At 42.6% G+C, this 22534-nt stretch overlaps 1 protein-coding gene across 6 annotated transcripts in view; it reads right to left on the bottom strand.

Annotated features, from left to right (window-relative positions):
- Positions 1 to 7828: 7828 nt before the first annotated feature.
- The window catches only part of adgrb2 (adhesion G protein-coupled receptor B2), a 930376-nt gene continuing 915670 nt past the window's right edge, over positions 7829 to 22534 (bottom strand). For all 6 annotated transcript variants that reach the window (XM_080211622.1, XM_080211621.1, XM_080211620.1 and 3 more), the window contains 2 exons: positions 19890 to 19943; positions 7829 to 17558 (listed from right to left, as the gene is read on the bottom strand). In XM_080211622.1, coding sequence (XP_080067748.1) covers positions 17391 to 17558; positions 19890 to 19943 — 222 coding nt within the window. In that variant the 3' untranslated portion in view covers positions 7829 to 17390. The remainder of the gene's footprint in view (positions 17559 to 19889; positions 19944 to 22534) is intronic.

Genomic DNA, 22534 nt, shown 5'->3' on the forward strand with positions numbered 1-22534 from the left:
GGTTCGATTCCCGGCTTGGGTCACTATCTGTGTGGAGTCTGCACATTCTCCTTGTGTCTGTGTGGGTTTCCTCCGGGTGCTCCAGTTTCCTCCCACAGTCCAAAGATGCGTGGGTTAGGTTGATTGGCCATGTTAAAAAAATTGTCCCTTAGAGTCTTGAGATGCATAGGTTAGTGGAATTAGTAGGTAAATACGTAGGGATATGGGGGTAGGGTGTGGGTGGGATCGTGGTCGGTGCAGACTCCATGGGCCAAATGACCTCTTTCAGCACTGTAGGGTTTCTATGAAAAAACCTTATTGAATTCTTTGAGAACATGACCAAAGAGGTGGATAAGTGTAAAGCAGTTGATGTGGTGTACATGGATTTCAGTAAAGCATTTGATAAGGTTCCCCATGGTAAGCTATTGCAGAAAATATGGATTGAGGGTGATTTAGCTGTTTGGATCAGAAATTAGCTAGCTGCAAGAAGACAGAGGGTGGTGGTTGATAGGAAATGTTCATCCTGCAGCTCAGTTACTAGTAGCGTTTCGCAAGGATCTGTTTTGGGGCCACTGCTGTTTGTCATTTGTATAAATGACCTGGATGAGGGTGTAGAAGGATGGGTTAGTAAATTTGCGGATGACACTAAAGTCGGTGGAGTTGTGGACAGGGCAGAAGGACTTTGCAGGTTACAGAGGGACATAGATAAGCTGCAGAGCTGGGCTGGGAGGTGGCTATTGGGAGTTTAATGCAGAAAAGTGTGAAGTGGAAGGAGTAACAGGAATACAGAGTACTGGGATAATGGTAAGTTACTTGGTAGTGTGGTTGAGCAGAGAGGTCTCGGTGTCCATGTGCATAGATCCCTGAAAGTTAGCACCCAGATTAATAGGTTGTTAAGAAGGCATATGGTGTGTTAGCTTTTATTGGTAGAGGGATTGAGTTTTGGAGCCATGAAGTCATGTTGCAGTTGTACAAAATTCTGGTGCGGCCGCACATGGAGTATTGCGTACAGTTATGGTCACTGCATTATTGGAAGCATGTGGAAGAGGTGACTTAATAGAGGCATATAAGATGATTAGAGGATTAGATAAGGTGAACAGCGTGACCCTTTTCCCTCGGAGGGGACATAGCTTTAAATTGAGGAGTGATAGAGATAGGACAGATGTCAGAGGTAGGTTCTTTACTCAGAGGGTAGAATGCCCTGCCTGCAACAGTAGTGGATTTGCCAACATTAAGGGCATTTAAATGGTCATTGAATAAACATATGGATGACATTGGAATAGTAGGTTAGACAGGCTTTAGATTGATTTCACAGGTCGGCACAACATTGAGGGCCGAAGGGCTTGCACTGCGCTGTAATGTTCTATGTTTTGTTTAGGACTGAGATGAAGAGAAATTTCTTGACACAAAGGATTGTGAATATTTTAAAAATCTCTACCCCAGGGACCTGGGATGTAGCATAATTTAATACATTCAAACAGAGCTAGGCAGCCTTTTAGTCTCAGGGAATCAAGGCAGATGGATGGGGAGTGGGAAAGTGGATCTGAAGGCCAAGATCAGGCATGGACAAATTGAGCCTGCTCTCCTGCCAATCAACCAGCTGTATGTCTTCCACCACGCTGATTTCTTATGTTCTAGAAACCAGCAAAAGACAACTAAAAATTGATTTAAAAAAATGAAAAAACTGAGAAAATGAAAATGAGGTATGCAAAATGGAAAGTAGCTAACATAAATGTTGTTCCCTTCGAGGCAGAGACAGGAGATATTACCATCAAAAGTGTTGAGATGGCAGAGGCATTGAACAAATATTGTGTGTCTGTCTACACAGCTGCAGATACAAATTATATTCCAGAAAATAGGGGTAACCAAGAGGTTAATAATCGTGAGAAACTTAAGGTAGTTCATATCAGTAGAGAAACTATTAGGGAAACAGCCAATACCCAGGACCTGATGGTCTATATCAAAGTGTTCTAGAAGAGGTAGCTGCAGAGATGGTGGTGCACTTATGGATACAGCTTTTCAAAATTTCCTACGTTCTAGAATGGCCCCAATGGTTTGGAAGTTATGAAACGTAACTCTAACATAAAGAAAGAAGTGGGAAAACAAGGAGTTACGGACTCATTAGCCTTCCATCAGTTGTTGGGATAATGCTGGAACCTAGTATTAAAGAAATCATTTGGTGATACTGAAAAAATAGACACGTTATCAAAGCTTTTCCTTTTGCACTCATCAGGACAGATTCACTAGTACACCAATTCTAAAGAGAACAATAACTTACACGACATGACAACAGAGTGCTGATTGGTTGTGTCTTGGATCTGCCTAGTGACAGCAGATCCAGCGTTCAAAGGGGATGACAAGATGTGACCTTTCCCAGTAACGGGATGAGCAGACAGAATGAGGTGTGTACAGCTACCATTATGAAACAGCTGACCAAGATAACTAAGAGATCAGTTTAGGTATGCAAATGATAATTTCAAGATTCACAGATTGTGAGAGATGCAGACAACCCAAAATACACAAAGGCAAACCAAAGTATAATTTCCAGCAAAAGCAGGCAGATTAGTTTGACATCTCACATCCGGTTGCCAGCTTAACATTGAGCAGCCAAGAAAGCATTATTAAATTTGATTTAATCTAATGTAATTTATTATTGTCACATGTATTGGTAGGCAGTGAAAAGTATTGTTTCTTGCATGCTATACAAAGCACATCATACATAGAGAAGGAAAGGAGGAAGTGCAGAATGTAGTGTTACAGTCATAACTCGGTTGTAAAGAAAGATCAAAATGTGAGTAAGGTCCATTCAAAAGGCCGATGAGAGCAGGAAAGAAGCTGTTCTTATGTCGGTTGGTATGTGTCCTCAGACTTCTGTATCTTTTTCCCAATGGAAGAAGGTGGAAGAAAGTACGTCCAGGGTGTGTGGGGTCCTTGATTATGTTGGCTGTTTTATGAGGCAGCAGGAAATGTAGACAGTGTTAATGGATGGAAGGCTGGTTTGAGTGATGGATTGCGTTTCGTTCACGACTCTTCGCAGTTTATTGCGCTCTTGGACAGAGCAGGAGCCATACTATCTGTGATAAAACCAGAAAGAATGTTTTCTATGGTGCATCTATAAAAGTTGATGAGAGTTGTAGCGGGCAAGCCAAATTTCCTTCATCTCCTGAGAAAGTAGAGGCGTTTCTTAACTATAGTGTGGTGGGACCACGACAGGTTGTTGGTGATTTGGACACTTAAAAATTTGAAGCTCACGACCATTTCTACTTCATCCCCATTGATGTAGACAGGAGCATGTCCTCCACTATACTTCCTGAAGTCGATGCCTTTGTTTTATTGACACTGAGGGCAAGATTACTGTTGTTGCACAATACAGTATTGTAGACAGAGAAAGAACAACTGCAGCAATGATTTAACAACAATAATGGCAATAATGGCTTCAAAATGGCTATTCTGGTGAGAGTTAAGCAGGCTGAGATTTTTGGTCAACTTATAATTAAAGCCAGATGCAGGTCGTAAAGTTACTGAGTCAGTGCTCTGGACTGGAAACTGTGATTTGGAGATTCCTGCGTTGATTAAATAAGGGTAGTTGTTAACTTTTGAATAGACACGGTGGCATTGAATTTTATTGCTGTTCTGTGAGGGACATTTCACCTGAACTGAGCATAATGGCATCGTTTACATGTAATTTCATTGACTGTTTGAACCATCTGATCAGTTTCTAGTTACACAATTGGCTGGATGACAGAGAATCTTCTGGGAGCAAGTGAAGAATTTGTAGATAACAGACATGGGCAGTCCTTTGTTGCCAGCGACAACTCTAAGAGATCCACCGTCACAGAAAAATGCCCTGAAAGAATCTTCAGAGAAGAGATAGATTCTACATCGGGGATATTCTTGGCCCAGCTTTTCCCTTAACCCAGTTGTATCTATTTTCAGTTAAACAATTAAAGTTAATATTCAGTTAGAATTAAAGTTCAGTAAAAGAGTTAATAACTTGCAACTGTTTCAATTTAAGTCAGTACCTGAAGTGCTAAATAAAGAAAGAAATTGTTAGATTAATTAAGAATCAACTCATGTTCATGTTTGTCTCATTAAACTGGAATGTTTGGTGGGTGTTTAGATTAGTAGTTGAATAATAACATCTAAGAGCTGGGGAGGCCGGCTTTACAGCTGAGAGTCTGAGCAGCCATTTTAACTTCTTAGAAGAAGTCTTATAGTGAAGATAGTGCAGGAACCTTTACAAAGGCAGTTTTATTATCTTTGCTGGACCATGAAACGATGTTCCCCAGATCTAAGCTGGATTTGAGTTACTGATTTATTTCATTTAGATATTGTTTGGTAAGGGGATGTCTTCAGGAGTTCAGGGACCACAGATATTTATATTTTGGAACAAGGGGTAATTTCTATATAAACTGTGTGTGTGTTTAGTAATTCATGTATTTAATTATGGGAAGGGAATTAGAATAGGTCTTATGAGGAAAGGTTGAGGGAGCTGGGGCTTTTCTCTTTGGAGCGGAGGAGGATGAGAGGTGACTTAATAGAGGTTTATAAGATGATGACAGGGATTGATAGAGTGGACATGCAGAGACTATTTCTTCAGGTGGATGTAGCTGTTACTAGGGGGCATAACTATAAGGTTCATGGTGGGAAATATAGGAGGGATGTCCGAGGTTGATTCTTTGCTCAGAGAGTGGTTGGGGTGTGGAATAGACTGCCTACTGTGATAGTGGAGTCGGACACTTTAGGAACTTTCAAACGGTTATTGGATAGGCACATGGAGCACTCCAGAATTATAGGGAGGGGATAGCTTGATCTTGGGATTGGACATAGCTCGGCACAACATTGAGGGCTGAAGGGCCTGTACTGTGCTGTAATGTTCTATGTTTCTATGTAATACAAATATAAGAAAGTCTTGATGCAATTATCTAGGGGTTTGTTGAGACTACATCTGGAATCTGAACAGTTTTGGCCTCAGTGCCAAAGGAACAATATACTTCCCCTGGAGAAGATATAGGAAATGTTCTCTAGCTTGGTTCCTTGTATGACAGAGTTATCCTATAATGAGAGGCTGAGCAAATAGGCCCTATGCTCCTTGGCATTTAGAAGAATGAGAGGTGATCTCATTGAAGCTTGGAGGATTCTAATAGGGTTTAGGAAGAAAGATATTGAAAGGTTGTTTCCCCTGGGTGGATAATGAAGACATTGGGCAGAATTTTACTGGCTCTACCCTGCAGGGCGAGTCTGAAAAATCGTGAGTGCCGAGAAATCAGGATCAGGTTACCTAACAGAAAGCAAAGAGTGGGGGTAAATGGGTATTTTTCGGGTTGGTGATCAGAGTAGTGGTGTGCCTCAGGGTTCAGTGTTGGGACCGCAATTATTTACAATTTACACAGATGATTTGGAGTTGGGGACCAAGTATAGTGTGGCAAAATTAGCAAATGACATCAAGATGGGTGGAAGAGCAAAGTGTGCAGAGAAAGTCTGCAAAGGGATATGGATAATCTAAGTGAGTGGGCGAGGGTCTGGCAGATGGAGTACAATGTTGGTAAATGTGAGGTCATCCATTTTGGTAGGAATAACAGCAAAATGGACTATTATTTAAATGGTGAAAAGTTGCAGCATGATGCTGTGCAGAGGGACCTGGGTGTCCTTGTGCAGGAATCTCAAGGAGTTGGTTTGCAGGTGCAGCAGGTATTTAAGAAGGCAAATGGAATTTTGTCCTTCATTGCTAGAGGGATGGAGTTCAAGAACAGTGAGATTATGTTGCAGCTGTATAAGGTGCTGGTGAGACCACACCTGGAGTATTGTGTACAGTTTTGGTCTCCTTACTTGAGAAAGGATATACTGGCACTGGAGGGGGTGCAGAGGAGATTCATTAGGTTGATTCAGGAGTCGAGAGGGTTGGCTTATGAGGAGAGACTGAGTAGACTGGGGCTATAGTCATTGGAATTCAGAAAAATGAGGGGAGATCTTATAGAAACATATAAGGTTATGAAAGGAATGGATAAGACAGAAGCAGGGAAGTTGTATCCACTGGCAGGTGAAACTAGAACTAGAGGGCATGGCCTCAAAATAAGCAGGAGCAGATTTAGGACTGAGTTGAGGAGGAACTTCTTCACACAAAGGGTTGTGAATCTGTGGAATTCCATGCCTAGTGAAGCAGTTGAGGCTACCTCATTGATTTTTTTTAAGGCAAGAATAGATACATTTTTGAACAGTAAAGAAATTAAGGGTTATGGTGAGCAGACGGGTAAGTGGGGTTGAGTGCACGAAAGGATCAGCCATGATCTTATTGAATGGTGGAGCAGGCTCGAGGGCCCAGATGGCTTAGACCTGCTCCGAGTTCTTATGTTCTTTATCACGCTGATTTCTTGGCTCTTGTAATTTTATGAGCACCGGATTTCCTGCGAGGTCAGCTTCTTGCTGGAAATGAGCAAAAGGCTGATTAATTTATTTAAATGCTGATTATGTCTGTCTAGCGAGCCTTGCGCTCAATCATCTGGACTTGCCTGCCTTTATGGCCTTGCTGGGAGAGGTTACCTCCAGCGAGGAAAGCACCCGCTCCCCATGAATGAGGAGCAGTTGTGTTGGCCTTGCCAGTGGAACTGGAGACCAGTGAGCCCTCCTAGGAGGCCGAGGGCAAGGTGGTGGTGCCCCTGGGGCAGTGCCAGACTGGCATTACCACCCAGACACCTTGGCACTGCCAGCCTGGCATCCAGGCAATGCCCATTGGGTCCCTTGGCACCATCCACCAGGCAGTGCAGGGGCAAGGCCAATTTGGGGGGGGCGGGGAGGAGGTGGTTGAGGACTGGAAGTAGGGTCAATGGTGGGACCAATGGGGGACAGGGAGGCCTGCTACCACTCTGCCTGTGATCGGTAGGGGAAGGAATGGGACCTGTTGCCACTCTGCCTGCGATCAGTGGGGGAGGGAACGGGGACTGCGATCGGTCTGGACACAGGCCTGCTGGTTGAGGCTGTCTGTAGTAGCATGAGATCGACAGCTCTCTCTCTGTCTGTCAGACCCCTGCTACTGCTAATGCGCATGTGCAGCATCAGAGGTTTGTACATGCGCAATACCTCCCTCTATAGGCTGTCTGGCGAATTAAGCCCAACCTACAGAGTCCAGTGGCTCGAAACTGATTAGCTCATCTTTTCAGAGACTATGGGCATAAGATTGGGCATGAAAACTCACCCCAAAAAACAGATCAGAAACTCTCCCGTTTTCACGCTAGCTGGGCACAGAATCAATCTCATAAAATTCTGCCATAATCTCAGGATAAAGTTTCCGACATTTAGGGCTGAGATAAGTAGTAATTACTTCACTCAGTGTGACTCTTTGGAATTTTTAAACAATTTGGTTTTGGATGCTCCAAATTGAATATATTTGAGATTGGGATAGATAGTTTTTTTATGTACCTGGGGAGCAGGTGGGAAAGTGGGGTTTAGGTGGATGATCATCTATGATTGTATTTAATGTCAGAGCAAGCTCCAGGGACCATAAACATAGTCCTGCTGTTACTTCTTATTTTCTTATTCCAGATTTATTTAATTGAACTTAAATTCCCCAGTTGTCTTGGAGTTATGAACTCACATCTCTGGAGCATCAGTCTAGACCTCTGAGTTACAGGTCCAGTATAACCACTATGCCGCTCTACCCCTGATGTCTGAAGGAATCGTGAAATTGCACGCAGGTTTCACAATTAAAAAGGAGACAAGCTTTTGTTTAATCCAAATCAAAATATTCTCCATTGGTACAAAAAGCTTTCCCATGGGCAATCATTTATCCTTTCTTTTTAAAGTAATCAACGCTATTCCTGTAGTGATCCAATTTACTTTATTGCATTAAGAAATCTAAAATACCACACAGTCAATATCCTAATATTTTCCAGTCTTCAAACAATATTTCTGGAGCAATCTAGTTTACTATTTCTTCAAAATTATCTGAAACATACCAAAAAGATTTTCTGTTTTTCATTCCACATCAATTGTTCTTGACATCAAATCTCTCTCTCTCTCTCTCATTGTTATATATATGAAAAGGTCTTGCATGTTACACAATTTCTCTGTTACACTTTGGGTGTCACCTGTCAGGCACGTCACCGGCACAGGTGCGCATTTCTGTCATACCTGCATCTGATTGGCTTGATTTTCACATTCATAAACAAACAAAATATAACTGAACAGGTAAGAATTATACCAAGCAAAAGCAGCTACTTATTGCTGTATAAATTACTGTATGAAAACCATCGAACAATAATGAGCACTCAGCAAAAGCTAGCAATAATAAAAACTGGGTGGACCAACTAGCTGATGAAAATGTTTGAACTATTTTTTAAATCACTCCTCAGGATGCAAGACCAACTTTTATTGTTCATCTCTAATTACCCTTAAGAAGACGAACTTTCTTGAATGGTTACATACAATAAATGGCAGAACCCTTAAGAGTATTGATAGGCAAAGGGAACTGGGTGTACAGGTACACAGGTCACTGAAAATGGCAATGCAGGTGGAGAAGGTAATCATGAAGGCAAAAGGCATCTTGCCTTCATCGGCTGGTGTACTGAGTTTAAAAATTGGCAAGTCATTTGCAGCTTTATAGAACCATAGCCCACATTTGGAATATAGTGTTCAATTCTGGTTGCAACACTACCAGAAGGATGTGGAGGCTTTGGACAGGATACAGAAAAGATTTATCAGGGTGTTGCCTGGTATGGAGGGCATAGCTATGACGAGAGGTTGGAGAAACTCGGTTTGTTCTCACTGGAGCGACAGAGGTTAAAGGGAGACATGATAGAAGTCTACAAGATTATGAGAGGCAAGGATAGGGTGGATAGTCAGAAGCTTTTTCCCAGAATGGAAGAGTCAATTACTACAGGACACAGATTGAAGGTGCAAGGGGCAAGGTTTAAAGGAGATGTATGAGCCAGATATTTTACAGAGAGAGTAGTGGGTGCTTGGAACTCATTGCCAGGGGAGGTAGTGGAAACGGATACGGTAGTAACTTTTAAGGGGTGTCTTGACAAGTACATGAATAGGATGGGAACAAATGGATATAGTCCCTGGAAGGTTACTGGGTTTTGGTTAAGTCAGGCAGCATGGTCGGTGCAAACTTGGAGGGCCGAAGGGCCTGTTCCTGTGCTGTAATTTTCAGTGTTCTTTAGTTAGTGAAGATAATTCCACTATTTTGGAAGGTAGGGAATACCAGGATATTGCCCCCTCAGTGATGAAGAAATGGCAATACATTTCTAAATTAGGCTAGTGTGTGACTGAAGGGGAACTTTGGAGGTTGTAGTGTTTCCATGTACCTGCTGCCCTTGTCCTTCTACATGGTGGTAGCTAATGTTTTGTGAGGTGTTGCTGAAGAAACTTATTCAATTTGCTGGAAGGTCTTCTGTAGATAACACACCACAGCCATGGCACACCGGTGATGGAAGGAGTAAGCATTAAAGATGATGGATGGGTTGTCAATAAAAGTGGCTGCTTCATCCTGGATGGTGTTGAGCTTGTTGAATGTTGGTGCACTTGCAGTCATCCAGGCAAATGGAGAGCATTCTATCACATCCTGACTTGTAGATGAAAAAGAGGGAAGTCCAGTGAGTATCTCACCAGAAAACCTACTCTTTTGGATATCATCTTGATTTTTGACTAAACTGAGAAACCTAGCCCTATGAATAATGTTTATGATATAATAAAAGGCAAGAACATAACTTTTACAGAAGGGTTATATTTTTCTCATCCACTGCAACTCAAAATACAAGTTAAAAATTGATTGGTTTCACAGACATAAAAAGGCTGATCGCTCCAAAACAGAACATTTGATGCGTGAAGACAAGGAATTAAACTGAGTGAAGCAGCTTAGTGCCTTGTTTACCTTTTAGTTGCTTAAGTATATTAATTATATGATGGAATGGGCAGCTGTGTGAAAAATGGAGTTAAGTGAGGGTACGTTTGGTATGAGTATTATGAAAAGCTAAAATACTATAAATGGTACAACTTTGAAAATTGCAGATGAGCAGAGAGATCTTGCTGTCAATGAAGACAACTCATTAAAAATGTGGCAGGGCAAGTTAAATAAGCAGATAGTCTACTTGGGCTTATAAACAGAGGCTTGGGAATAAAAACAAAGAGATCATAACCATATAAATCAACAGTTAGGCCACAATTAGATAACTGTGGACAAATGGAGAAGCATACTTCAGGAAAGGTGTAAAGACCTGAGAAAGAGCCAGGCTCAGAAAGAAGGCTTCCAGGATATAACAGGCATGATAGACTTCACAAATGAGGGAGTTAAAAAAAACTTAGGCATGTTCTCATTGGAGGACAGAGGGCTAGGAAATGATCTGATAGAAGTTTTCAAGATTATGAGAGTTTTGAAAGAGTATCATAAATCATAGCATTGGTACAGCATAGATGAAAACCATTCGGCCCATGGTGTCCATACTGGCTCTACTAACAGGAGCAGTTCATGTAGCCACTTCCCTTACTCACTCCATATCTAAGCACATTCCTCCTTTTAAGGTACTTAGGAAATTTAGGAAATGTGCAATTACAGAAAAAAAATTCCCTCTGCAATTGAGTCAATAACTAGAGGTCATTGATTTAAGATCACTGGCAAAAGATCCAGAAGGGTGAAGTGGAGAAATGATTGTACTGGGGGAATTGCTAAGATCTGGAAAGCTTTACCTGAAAAGGAGGTAGAAGTTGATTTCTAATAATTTCAAAGGGAGTTAAACAGGTATGTGAGGATGAATAACTGGCAGGGCTATAGACAAAAAGTTGGGAAGTGGGACAAAGTATGATTGCTCTTCCAAAGTACCAGCACAGTCAACACAAACTGAATGCTTTTTTAATTCATTCATGGGACATGGGCATCACTGGCTAGGCCAGCATTTATTGCCCATCCTTAGTTTACATTGAGTAGATGGTGGTGGGCTGCTTTCTTGCATCACTACGGTCCATGTTCTGTGCATTGACCCATAATGCCATTATGGAGGGAATTCCAGGATTTTGACTCAGGAACGGTGATATGTTTCCAAGCTTGGAGAGGAACTTGCAGGTGGTGTATTTCCATGTATCTGCTGCCCTTGTCCTTCTAGATGGAAGTGTTTGTGGGTTTGGAAGGTGCTGTGTAAGGATCTTTGGTGAATTTTTGCAGTGCATTTTGTAGATAATACACACTGCTGCTATTGAGCACGGTGGTGAAATATTTTTGATGTGGTACCAATCAACTGGGTGGTGTCAAGCTTCTTGAGTGTTACTGGAGCTGCACCCACCCAGACAAATGAAGAGTATTCCATCATACTCCTGACTTGTGCCTTGTAGATGGCAGGTAGGTTCTGGGGAGTCAGGAGGTGAATTACTTGCCATAGTATTCCTAGCCTCTGACCTGCTCTTGTAGCCACTGTGTTTATGTGGCGAGTCCAGTTAAGTTTCTGGTCAATGGTAACCTCAAGGATGTTGACAGCAGGAGATTCAGTGATGGGGTCATGAGCTGAGTGAGTAAAACCCAAACTGGGCATCATTGAGCAGGTTATTGTGCCGTAACTTCAATGATTCTAAGAATATTAGACTGGATAAAATAATATGAAGCAGACAGAAGCAGCACTGCCTCAGCCATTTTGGGGAGCTTAACCAGATTTTATGTCCATCAGTTAATGAGCTGCTGACATGGCCTGTTAAGGGACCAGAGTTGACCTGCTGGTGTCATGAGAGGTTTGGGAGCTCTTCACTCTAACATTGCCAGCAGGAGCAGTGACCACTACTGACACTGTACCTAGGTAAGAGAAGGAGCATTGTTTTATCTGTGAATAAGTAGTGTTGGGGTTACCCTGACCAGTCAGATTGGGCTCTGAGCCTCCTTGTATGACCAGCAAGCCAGGTCTGTGTTAGCGATTCCCACTGGTATGACATCTTGCCTGAGAGCATACATGTTGAACATCCTAATGATAATGAAATTCTGTCAATATCAAGCTGATAAGCTTTGTGCAAATCCTTTTAGCTTTGCACGCTGTTTTCCCAGCTCGCTGTGCTGACTGCCTGGCGTGGCGAGGTGGGAAAATCATGCCCCTCAATAGCTGTTGGAGGGGTGGGCCACCTTTAACCTGGGCAGACGAACCTCGCCTGGGATGTGATGGCAGCAGCAGTCACTGCCAGCAGCTTGACAAGGAGGACCTTGTCAGAAAAAAATGAGTGATCTCATATAAGCTGCAAAGGTGAGTGACTATCTGTCTCCTCCTGACATCAGTCCCATCCGTCACCCCTGGAATATCAACACTAATCCACTCCCTGCTACCTCTCAACCAATCAACACATCTTCCTTAGAAGCCCCTTGGTATGCCTCATCACAACCACTTCCTGTTTCAGCACGGTGCTCACATATGTCATTTTTCGTAGACCTCAGACATGCCAGTCCAGCTCACAATGTCATCCTTGTGTCCCACAGGGGAAGAAGCCTTAATGAAAGGGAGAGGGAGAGTTGCAAGTCCTTACCCATTACAAGGAAAGGGTGCTGCAGATGGTGAAGGACCAGGAGTGAGTTGTGACTGACAGTGGGGTTGGCCTGTGCTAGAGAAGTGAAAACCCACTGCACCTTCATCTAGATGACCAGTCTCAAGTGAGTTGTCTATTTCTTTAACTCTTGTCCCTCCTAGTCTTTGTATCCATGTCCGTAATCTTGCAGGATCACCATAAGATGAAGCAGGGCCATCTGCAGTCATTGCTCCCCCTGCAATCCTGGACAGCATCTTGGAGGAGGACATCAGTCACTCATCAATGTTTTCACCCGCAACAGCTACCAGCTCAGAGACACGCACCTCAGTGGGACATATTCATGAATAGGCTTCTGGGTCACGATCTGGTGCATGTCACACTGATGCACATCAGGTGGAGGCAGAAACTTCCACAGGATTAGGAGACATTAATTTGCAGGACTCCAGCAGACAATCTGGCCCCCAACCAGATGCCGAGCCTCTGGAAAGGTTTCTCCCAGAGCTGTTGGCGGTGCAAAGGCAGAGCTGGGAAATCCAGATGTGGATGTCAATGACATTCCAGCAACTGCAAAGCCACTTGGAGGAATCCCAAGGATGTCATTCGCAGGAGATGTCACCAGTATGGTGTGGCACCCAGGCCAACACTGCAAGGCAGGCATCCGCAGTGAAAAGCCCGGTCAATGGTGGAGTCCAAGGCATGGATCAGTCTTTGAGGACCATTGCTTAAGGGCCTTGAGAGCATTGTCCAGACACAGATTGCTGAGGGGCTCCAGAGCTTGGTCCAGGCCAACAGGGACATTGCTTAGGGCTTCAACATCACGGTACAGACAATTTTGGACCTCCAGGATGTCCCATGGAGTAGCCTGGGGCCCATGAGCAGGAGGATGAAGTGCTGGAGCCAATCCTGGACTCTTCCACCCACGCGGCCATGGCAGTCTCTGCCCTTCTGAATGTCTCCTTCCTCACACTGGCACATCTCCTGGGCAGCAGGTAGAACAAGGTGATACCAGTGACATCCAAAAGTTGAATGGGGCTCTCAAAGTCTAGGTCCCCAGAGAATACGTGCTAGAAGAACTCGTAAGCTACAGGGTGTGGAAGGCAGAAGACATCTCCACTTCTTTTGTGCAGCCAGGGAAGACACCCATACACAGCATTAGGCCAAGTTACTGGTGCATCAAGTGGGCACAGGCACACACTATCGTTTGGGGTGGTACCTACCTGTCTAAATGTCTAATGTGGAAATAATCAACATTTATAAATCTTTCACCTCAGAGCCACAACTCTTCAGTGTTTGACCTCTCTCCCACAGGGAGTTCATCCTCCATCTGAACTCAGATCCTCCTACAGATTACCCAACAAGGGGAATTAAATTGAATGTAAAATAAGCAGTTCAAAGATTTCCACCACATCAGGGGAAGACTTACACACACATCTGACAGATCCTTCAGCTTAACACGTTGGGAGACAAATCAAAAGGTTTCAAGGCTACACAGGGATGACTTGCCATACAACACTTGGAAAAGGCCCTTGACCCATGCCCCTCCACGTCAGCCCGAGCACATCCCATGACAGCCACTTCCTTAGAGGATCCCCTAGGCACCTGGGAGGTAAGTGTAGGGACAATACTCGCCCCCTCCACTGATTCTCAGAGTGCATCTCGTCTGGTCCAGACTCGTCAGGGCCAGTTGTAAATGGCGCCCCGTTGGTGGTTTGGAAAATTGCACGAGGGCAGAAGATTTGACTTTAAACTTGCTAATGATATTTAATTATATTAGAATGCAATCAGGTGCATCACTCTGTCACCCATTCTTGGCGCATTCCAGTTCACGCTAACGGGAACGGACAGGAAAATTGCAAACTTGTTTGCGGCTAGTGTAAAATCTCCTAATTAGGCTCGCATGGAATTTTCTCAACTTAGTGGGATTGGAGCTGGGCGCAACACTGCCAGAAAATTGCCCCCTTTATGAGAACAAACCTTTATTGACAAGCTGATGAAAGGGATCATATCACAATGGTCAGAAACCTGTGAAAGGATGCCTTTTACGAATTGGTCACTTTGTGGGCAAAATAGGTGTTCGGTCTGCTCGATGCAATCTTTTTTAATTACACCAGTGGTTACTGACGCAAAGTGAGTTTTTGAATTAGAGCAAGGAGGAGCAGAATAAAATGGATGGATTAAATTTCCCCACTTGTATTTTTAGGACATAGAAAAACTACAGCACAAACAGGCCCTTCGGCCACAAGTTGCACCAATGATATCCATACCTATAACCCTTAATTCTATTAAATCCCATGTACTCGTCCAGAAGTCTCTTGAAAGACCCTATCAAATTTGCCTCCACCAACACCGACGGCAGCTGATTCCATGCACCCACAACCCTCTGAGTGAAAAACTTACCCCTCATATCTCCTCTGTACCTACTTCCCAGCACCTTAAACCTGTGTCCTCTCGTAGCAACCATTCCAGCCCTTGGAAATAGCCTCTGAGAATCCAACCGATCTATACCTCTCAACATCTTATACACTTCTATCAGGTCACCTCTCATCCTTTGTCTCTCTAAGGGGAAAAGACCGAGCTCCCTCAACCTATCCTCATAAGGCATGCCACCCAATCCAGGCAACATCGTGTACATCTCCTCTGCACCCTTTCAATAGCTTCCACATCCCTCCTGTAATGAGGTGACCAGAACTGAGCACAGTATTCCAAGAGAGGTCTGACTAGGGTCTTATAAAGCTGCAACATTATCTCCCGACTCCTAAACTTAATCCCTCAATTAATGAAGGCCAGTACACCATACGCCTTCTTAACCACATCCTCCACCTGCGAAGCCGATGTAAGAGTCCTATGGACCCCGACGCCAAGGTCCTTCTGATCCTCTACACAGGGTCTTACCCTTGATATTATACTCCTTCATCCTATTTGACCTGCCAGAATGGGCCACTACACATTTATCTGGGTTGAAGTCCATCTGCCACTTCTCCATCCAGCCTTGCATCCTATCTATGTCACGCTGCAACTTCTGACATCCCTCCAAACTATCCACAAAACCATCAACCTTTGTATCATCAGCAAACTTATCAACTCATCCCTCCACTTCCTCATCCAGGTCATTTATGAAAATTACAAACAGCAAGGGTCCCAGAACAGATGCCTAGGGCACTCCACTGGTGATTATGATTCTGATGTAACCAACAAATCACGTGACTATTCAAAAAAACTGAAAAATGTTTTTGAAAGCATTGGTTTTGCTTTTTATTGACAGCTAGTTTACGCCTGCTGTGTCTTGATTGATAGTTCTTGTTCCTACTTACTACTTGTTGGTTTGTATGCTTAAAGACTGTTCAGTTATGATTTGTTGGTGGTTTGTGAAAATCATATTGCAATTAATTAGATACATTTGTGATGTACACTTTCATATGTGACACTTGGAAGTGTGACAGGCGTGCTAAATGCAAGACCTATATATATACATATATATATTTATAATATGGAAATGTGTTGCATTCATTTGTGTTCATTTAACATATCTATGAAATATCTGCACAGAACGAAAACCTAATTGGATCACATTTTCTAAGAACAAATAATAAAAATTTACTTTACCATCTTTGAGCACATCTCTCATAAACATCATGCGAAATCTGTTCACTGGTCATATGGTCCAGCTCCCATATCCAAACCTCTGCACACACTCCTCTTCTGAAAGCCTGATCTCCTATGAGCAATGCTACAGAGGATCTGTGCATATTTTTTAAGTGTCAAGAACTTGTGGAGAAAAAAAGCTCTGCATTTATTTATAAAAAGGACACAATATTTCTGACCATGAACTCCTTTAATGGGAAATCATTAATAAGGTTTAACAATGATTTTACGATTATGATAGAGTATGCTCTCCAGAGACACCTTCACTGGGAGTCAATTTAACCTAACTGGCAGGTCAGAAGTGCACAGGATCAGACAGAATACTGGTTTTACTGTCCACTTGCTGTTCTCTTGTTTTAATGTTGGGCTATAAAACTAGGACTGTATTTTATCTCATTAGTTTATTGATGGGCAGATTATGTAAACATTTCCCCCATAGTTTTACTGATGCTGTACCAACTAGTTCTATCTCCAACATGAATGTACGCAAATAATTTTGAGAGACTCTTTCCTCAGAAGAAAAAAGCCTCAGGAGACATGAATATGTTCAAATAAATTGCACTATAATGTCACTGATCTCATTGTGACCTCCGCTTGTGTCTAGTGTGGCTTCACACTGAGCACAGAGCCTCACACAATTACCCCCCTTAATCCATTTTCAAAACAGTTGGACACAAAAAGTATTATTGGATATGGGGAACAGCAAGAGACAACGGAAAAGTCAACAGAAAGAGCAGCCATTGCAAAATCCAGGTCATAAGTCACAGTCTTCACAAAACAGAACTGCTGCAAAGCTGTGACTGACAAAGCAAATACAAAGTATTCTTAAAAATAACTGTTGCTTGATTGTCTTTTCCAACATAAGATAGTGAGACAAAAACAATATAGCCTGACTGAAAATAAATTTCATCTTAAAACTTATTTTTGCCAACTAGAGATTTAGTGCCTGAATCCTTTTAGTCTCAGTTGTGGATTTCACACAAGCACATCAAAAGAAAATCATATGGGAAGCAGAGTCTTCAGTATGTAGATCTGGGATGTTGTTTCACTGATTCAGTCTTGCAGTCTCACCTAGCAGTCGTATTGAGAAAGTTGAAAATAAGAACAGAGTGCAGGAGAATTCCACTTTCTGATTGAGAAATGAGGATTTGTTCACAACAATTCAAAGAATAGTCAGGGATTCAACACAGAAAAAATTCTTCTCAAAGCATCAGTGTGAAAATATATATTTCAAGCTTGTTGTTTCTGTTATTTAGTTTGTTTTTACCTCTGAATCCTCTTTAAACTTCGGTTTGAAAGTCTCCTTCAGATGTATCCAGAGGAATTGAGGCAGATGTTTCCCACTCTGGCGAATGAAGTTCTAAATTTTCCTGGGTATCTAAATGAAGTGTGTTGGGTGCTGTGGTCTTGAAGTTGTCCCATGATTGTTCCACAGGTGTAGTTTGCTCCTGTGAACAGAATATTTGTAACTCAGTCTTATTTCAGTGATCCTGATTTTGCCCAGTTTTACTTTTTTTTCTATACGTGCCTATCCTCATTGAGATTCCTGTACGTGAGCAGAAAGGCTACCTAATTAATAATGAGCTTAGCCGTACCAAGGTCAATTGCTTCACTTCCTAATACTTTACTAGCTGAGACCAGCTAATTCAGCAGACTGGTCCAGACTAGCTTGCATGGCACATGGTGCCGTTTTCCACTGGACCATAAATAAAATTAGCTTTGGTGTTTTGTTGACTAGTTCAGCATTTGAATAATCAATTTGTTCATTCCAGTATAAAAGTGTGATGACAGAATTGGAGGAAGGTTTGACAATTTCTAAAAAAAAAATCATTAAGCTGGTAGGTAATGCATGGAGATGACAGTTTTAGAATCAAGTTAAACTAATCAGGACATTCTGTTATTGTGGACAATTGGGCTGGAATTTTCAGACCATTCACACTGGCTCAGCTAAATCGCCATCCAGAGAATCCCACTGGCGTAAAGGGCTGGTAAATTCCGGCCTTGATATCGGGTTTTGCTTTTTTAATCTCTATACTGAATTCTGGAAAATTCCACATTTAGTTTTAATTTGAGATTTGACAATATTATTCATTGATGCTGCTATGGATGAAGAACAAGTCATCAAACTTCAGCTGCATCTGAAAGGCTTGAATGACTCATTCATCTTATTCTGCTACCTGGACTGGCATTAGTAAATAGGGTGAAAGGCACTATCCCAACAGCTTCACCACAATTACTGATGCTTCCAATTGTTTTAAGGTTAGACATTCACCCCTATTTTGGGAGCTGTCTTGAGAGCTGCCATTCAAAAGGATGGCCAGCAGCCCTATAGTTCCAGCAGTGCCCACTGCAATCAGTGGCCACTTACACTACAGGCAGTCCCATCATGTTAAGGACTCCAGGTAAGTATGGAGTCAGGAACCTCAGAAAAAGGGGTGAACTGGATGGGGTTTGGGTACAAGAGGCCAGGGGAGGGTTAAAAGGGGAAGGATGGAAGACCTTGGGTGGATGCCTCTGATGCGCCCAGGAAATCCACAAAGGAGGTCCTTTCCACCTCGTCTGACACCAGTTCATACAGCTAAAGCTATTGAGGTTCCTGCATGGCATGAGTTTCTTCCTGTTGTAAGTAAAATGCTGGCAGGGTGGGATGAACATAGAACATTACAGCGCAGTACAGGCCCTTCAGCCCTCGATGTTGTGCCGACCAGTAGAACCAATCTAATGACCCTCTAACCTAAACTATTCCAATGTTATCCATATGCCTGTCCACTGACCATTTGAACGCCCTTAAAGTTGGCGAGTTCACAACTGCTGCAGGCAGGGCATTCCACGCCCTTACTACCCTCTGAGTAAAGAACCTACCTCTGACATCCGTCCTATAACTACCACCCCTTAAATTAAAGCTAAGTCCCCTTGTGTTAGCCATCACCATCCAAGGTAAAAGGCTCTCACTGTCCACCCTATCCAATCATCTGATCATCTTGTATGCCTCAATTAGGTCACCTCGTAACCTTCTTCTCTCTAATGAAAATAACCTCAAGTCCCTCAGCCTTTCCTCATAAGACCTTCTCACCATACCAGGCAACATCCTGATAAACCTCCTCTGCACCCTTTCCAGTGCCTCCACATCTTTCTTATAATGTGACGACCAGAACTGTACGCAATACTCCAAGTGCGGCCGCACCAGTTTTGCACAGTTGTAACATGTAGGATGAGATCCTAAACTTATCATTACTTGGCTAGTTCAGCGACTTTAGGCCCAAGGTTGGATGGCCACCCGATGCCTCCTCCGGCCACCCGATGCCTCCTCCAGCCACCACCCCCCACCCGCTCCCCACCCCATTGGTCTGGGTGTGTAGGTAGTGGGAAGGTCACCTGCTGGATTTTACATGCACGTCACCTTCAAATCAGTGGCAGGGTAGTACAAAAATCCATCCCAATAGGTACATCCTTCTCTGGGTAACTCCTTTTATAATTAATGCTATATTATAATAACCAGTTTGAATAAACACTGCACCACTGTAACGTGAGTACCCATTAACACTCTCAATTATCTAATTCCTGCATTTCCTGTGACTTTGTACAATTTCACTCACTATTTTTCCTGTGTAGGTCAACTATTTTTATAATGCCCTGCATGCTGATCTTTGTACTTTTGTGTATTTACGCAGAAATGTTCATCAAATTGCTTGGAGTACCCAGCCTAGCTCCTTCAAATCACCAACTGCCCAGTATTCATTCCTGCACAGTAACTGGAATAGCTGCCCTGTTATACTTACAGTTGGCGTGCTCTTTTCAGCTTCTGCTGAGGAAATGCTACATTGCTTCTCTTGCTGTGAAAAGAAATAAAACAGAAAATATTGTCATCTATGAATCACACTGAAGTTAGAATGCAGAAGCCAATTGGAATTATGTGCTGCATTAGATGGTGTCTTTCTATTTCCCCTCTGTGTTCCCAAATTGAATCTAGACAGTGAATGTAACTGCAATGGGCATCACAGTCAAGCCCATCTGATGTGGTTTTCAGTCGGGTTGCAAGATCATGAACAGGAGAGCAAAGTCTGAAGGGTTTCACCTCCCTAACTCAAACTGAAAAGACTAATGGAATACTGGCCTTTATCTGAAGGGATTTGGAATACAAGTATAGATACAGAGAAATAATTCTCTCTAGTGAGGAAATCAACATCTGAAAATTACACCGAGGAATTTTGGAGGAAAATGAGGAAGAACCTTTCACAAAAAGACTAGTGGAAGAACTTACTACCCAAAAAGGCTGTTGACTGGAGATTTCAAGATAAGATTGATAGTGTTTGCTTGATCAGAACATCAAGCGATATGGAACTAGTGCAAGTAAATGGGGCAAAATTCAGTTATGATCTAATTGAATGATTGAGCTGGCTCGAGGAGCTGTATGTATAGACAGTGAGGAAAATTTTATCACTATTAAAATTACTATAAGGAGATCACTGAACTCAATACAAACTTAGCATCAAACCAAGGGTCGGGGGCTCTGAGGGTGAGCTGTGTACTGTCAGACCCAGTGGCACCCTCAGCACATAAATTCTGACAGCGTTATATAATTGTCTTTTCTCAGACAAATAATGGCTGCCTGACTCTTGGAAGGTCAGCAGGTATGCCATGAACCATGTGAGTAGAACACTGACTGCTTGTCAACAGCATCTGGACTTCTTGATTAAACTAAAGCTTTGATATGTTCCCTGCTATATTTTGCTACACAATGTATATAATTTGTGGTACCTGCTGCTGTGCGTACATAATAATTTTAATTGATATGCTTACTGAACACTTTCTCTATGTTCTGAAGGTGAAGTCACGGGATTTTCTCACATCCTGTGGAACAACCTGTGTGCACTGCTAAGCAATAAAAAAGATCAGGCAATCACACTGGGACATATGTTCTGCCTGTTGACAATGTGGATTTGGACACGTGTCAGATTGGACAGGTTGGGCTTGCATTGCCAACCATCTTAAGCCATGCAGTGGGATTTACAGTTAAAGTCAGGTAGCAGCATACTCTCTGAAAAAATCCTCACAAGTGACCAGTGGACTATTTTGTAACTTCATGAATATTGTGGCACAACAATGAAAAGTACACAGACTGAAAAATAACCACCAACACTATCAATTTCAACAAGTTTTACTTTTATAGTACTTTTATGTTAGAAAACATCCCATGCACTTTATAGGAGCACGATAAACAAAATATGACATAACCCACACAAGGAGATGATAGATCAGATGACTCAAAGCTTGGACAATGAGGAAGGTTTTAAGGAAAAAAATGAAGTAGAGAAGCAGAAAGATGTCAGGAAAGAATTCAAGAGCTAAGAGCCTACGCAGCTAAAGGCACAGACACCAACAGTGAAGAAATTGAACTGAGGTATTCAGGAGACTAGAATTAAATGAGTGTAGCTATCAGGTCACAAATAGTGACATATGATGGCCAGAGCAGTTTACATATTATTTAATGAAAACAATCAATGTCAGATGCTTGAAAAATATATCCAATATGTAAGCACAATTTTACTGTGAAGGAAGGATCATATCAACATTCATGGTCAAATGTATAAACTTAGTAATAAAATTTAGTTTTGTATCATGTAAGATTAAACCAATGTTGGCAAACATGTCAGTGACATGTGGATAACTGAAGTCAATGCAAATAAAAATTGGGAGAATCTGCCACTTGTTTTACATCATCATATAAGATAGATAGATAGATAGAACATTACAGCGCAGTACAGGCCCTTCGGCCCTCGATGTTGCGCTGACCAGTGGAACCAATCTAATGACCCTCTAACCTAAACTATTCCAATGCTATCCATATGCCTATCCACTGACCATTTGAATGCCCTTAAAGTTGGCGAGTTCACAACTGCTGCAGGCAGGGCATTCCACGCCCTTACTACCCTCTGAGTAAAGAACCTACCTCTGACATCCGTCCTATAATTACCACCCCTTAATTTAAAGCTATGTCCCCTTGTGTTAGCCATCTCCATCCGAGGTAAAAGGCTCTCACTGTCCACCCTATCTAATCCTCTGATCATCTTGTATGCCTCAATCAGGTCACCTCGTAACCTTCTTCTCTCTAATAAAAATAACCTCAAGTCCCTCAGCCTTTCCTCATAAGACCTTCCCACCATACCAAGCAACATCCTGGTAAACCTCCTCTGCACCCTTTCCAATTCCTCCACATCTTTCTTATAATGCGGAGACCAGAACTGTACACAATACTCCAAGTGCGGCCGCACCAGAGTTTTGTACAGTTGTAACATAACCTCATGGCTCCAAAATTCAATCCCTCTACCAATAAAAGCCAACACACCGTACGCCTTCCTAACAACCTTAACAACCTGGGTGCCAACTTTCAGGGAGCTTTGCACATGTACCCCGAGGTCCCTCT

Source organism: Carcharhinus amblyrhynchos, chromosome 24, assembly GCF_965287045.1.
Source record: "Carcharhinus amblyrhynchos chromosome 24, sCarAmb.v2.hapA, whole genome shotgun sequence".
In the NCBI taxonomy this organism is placed as follows: Eukaryota; Metazoa; Chordata; class Chondrichthyes; order Carcharhiniformes; family Carcharhinidae; genus Carcharhinus; species Carcharhinus amblyrhynchos.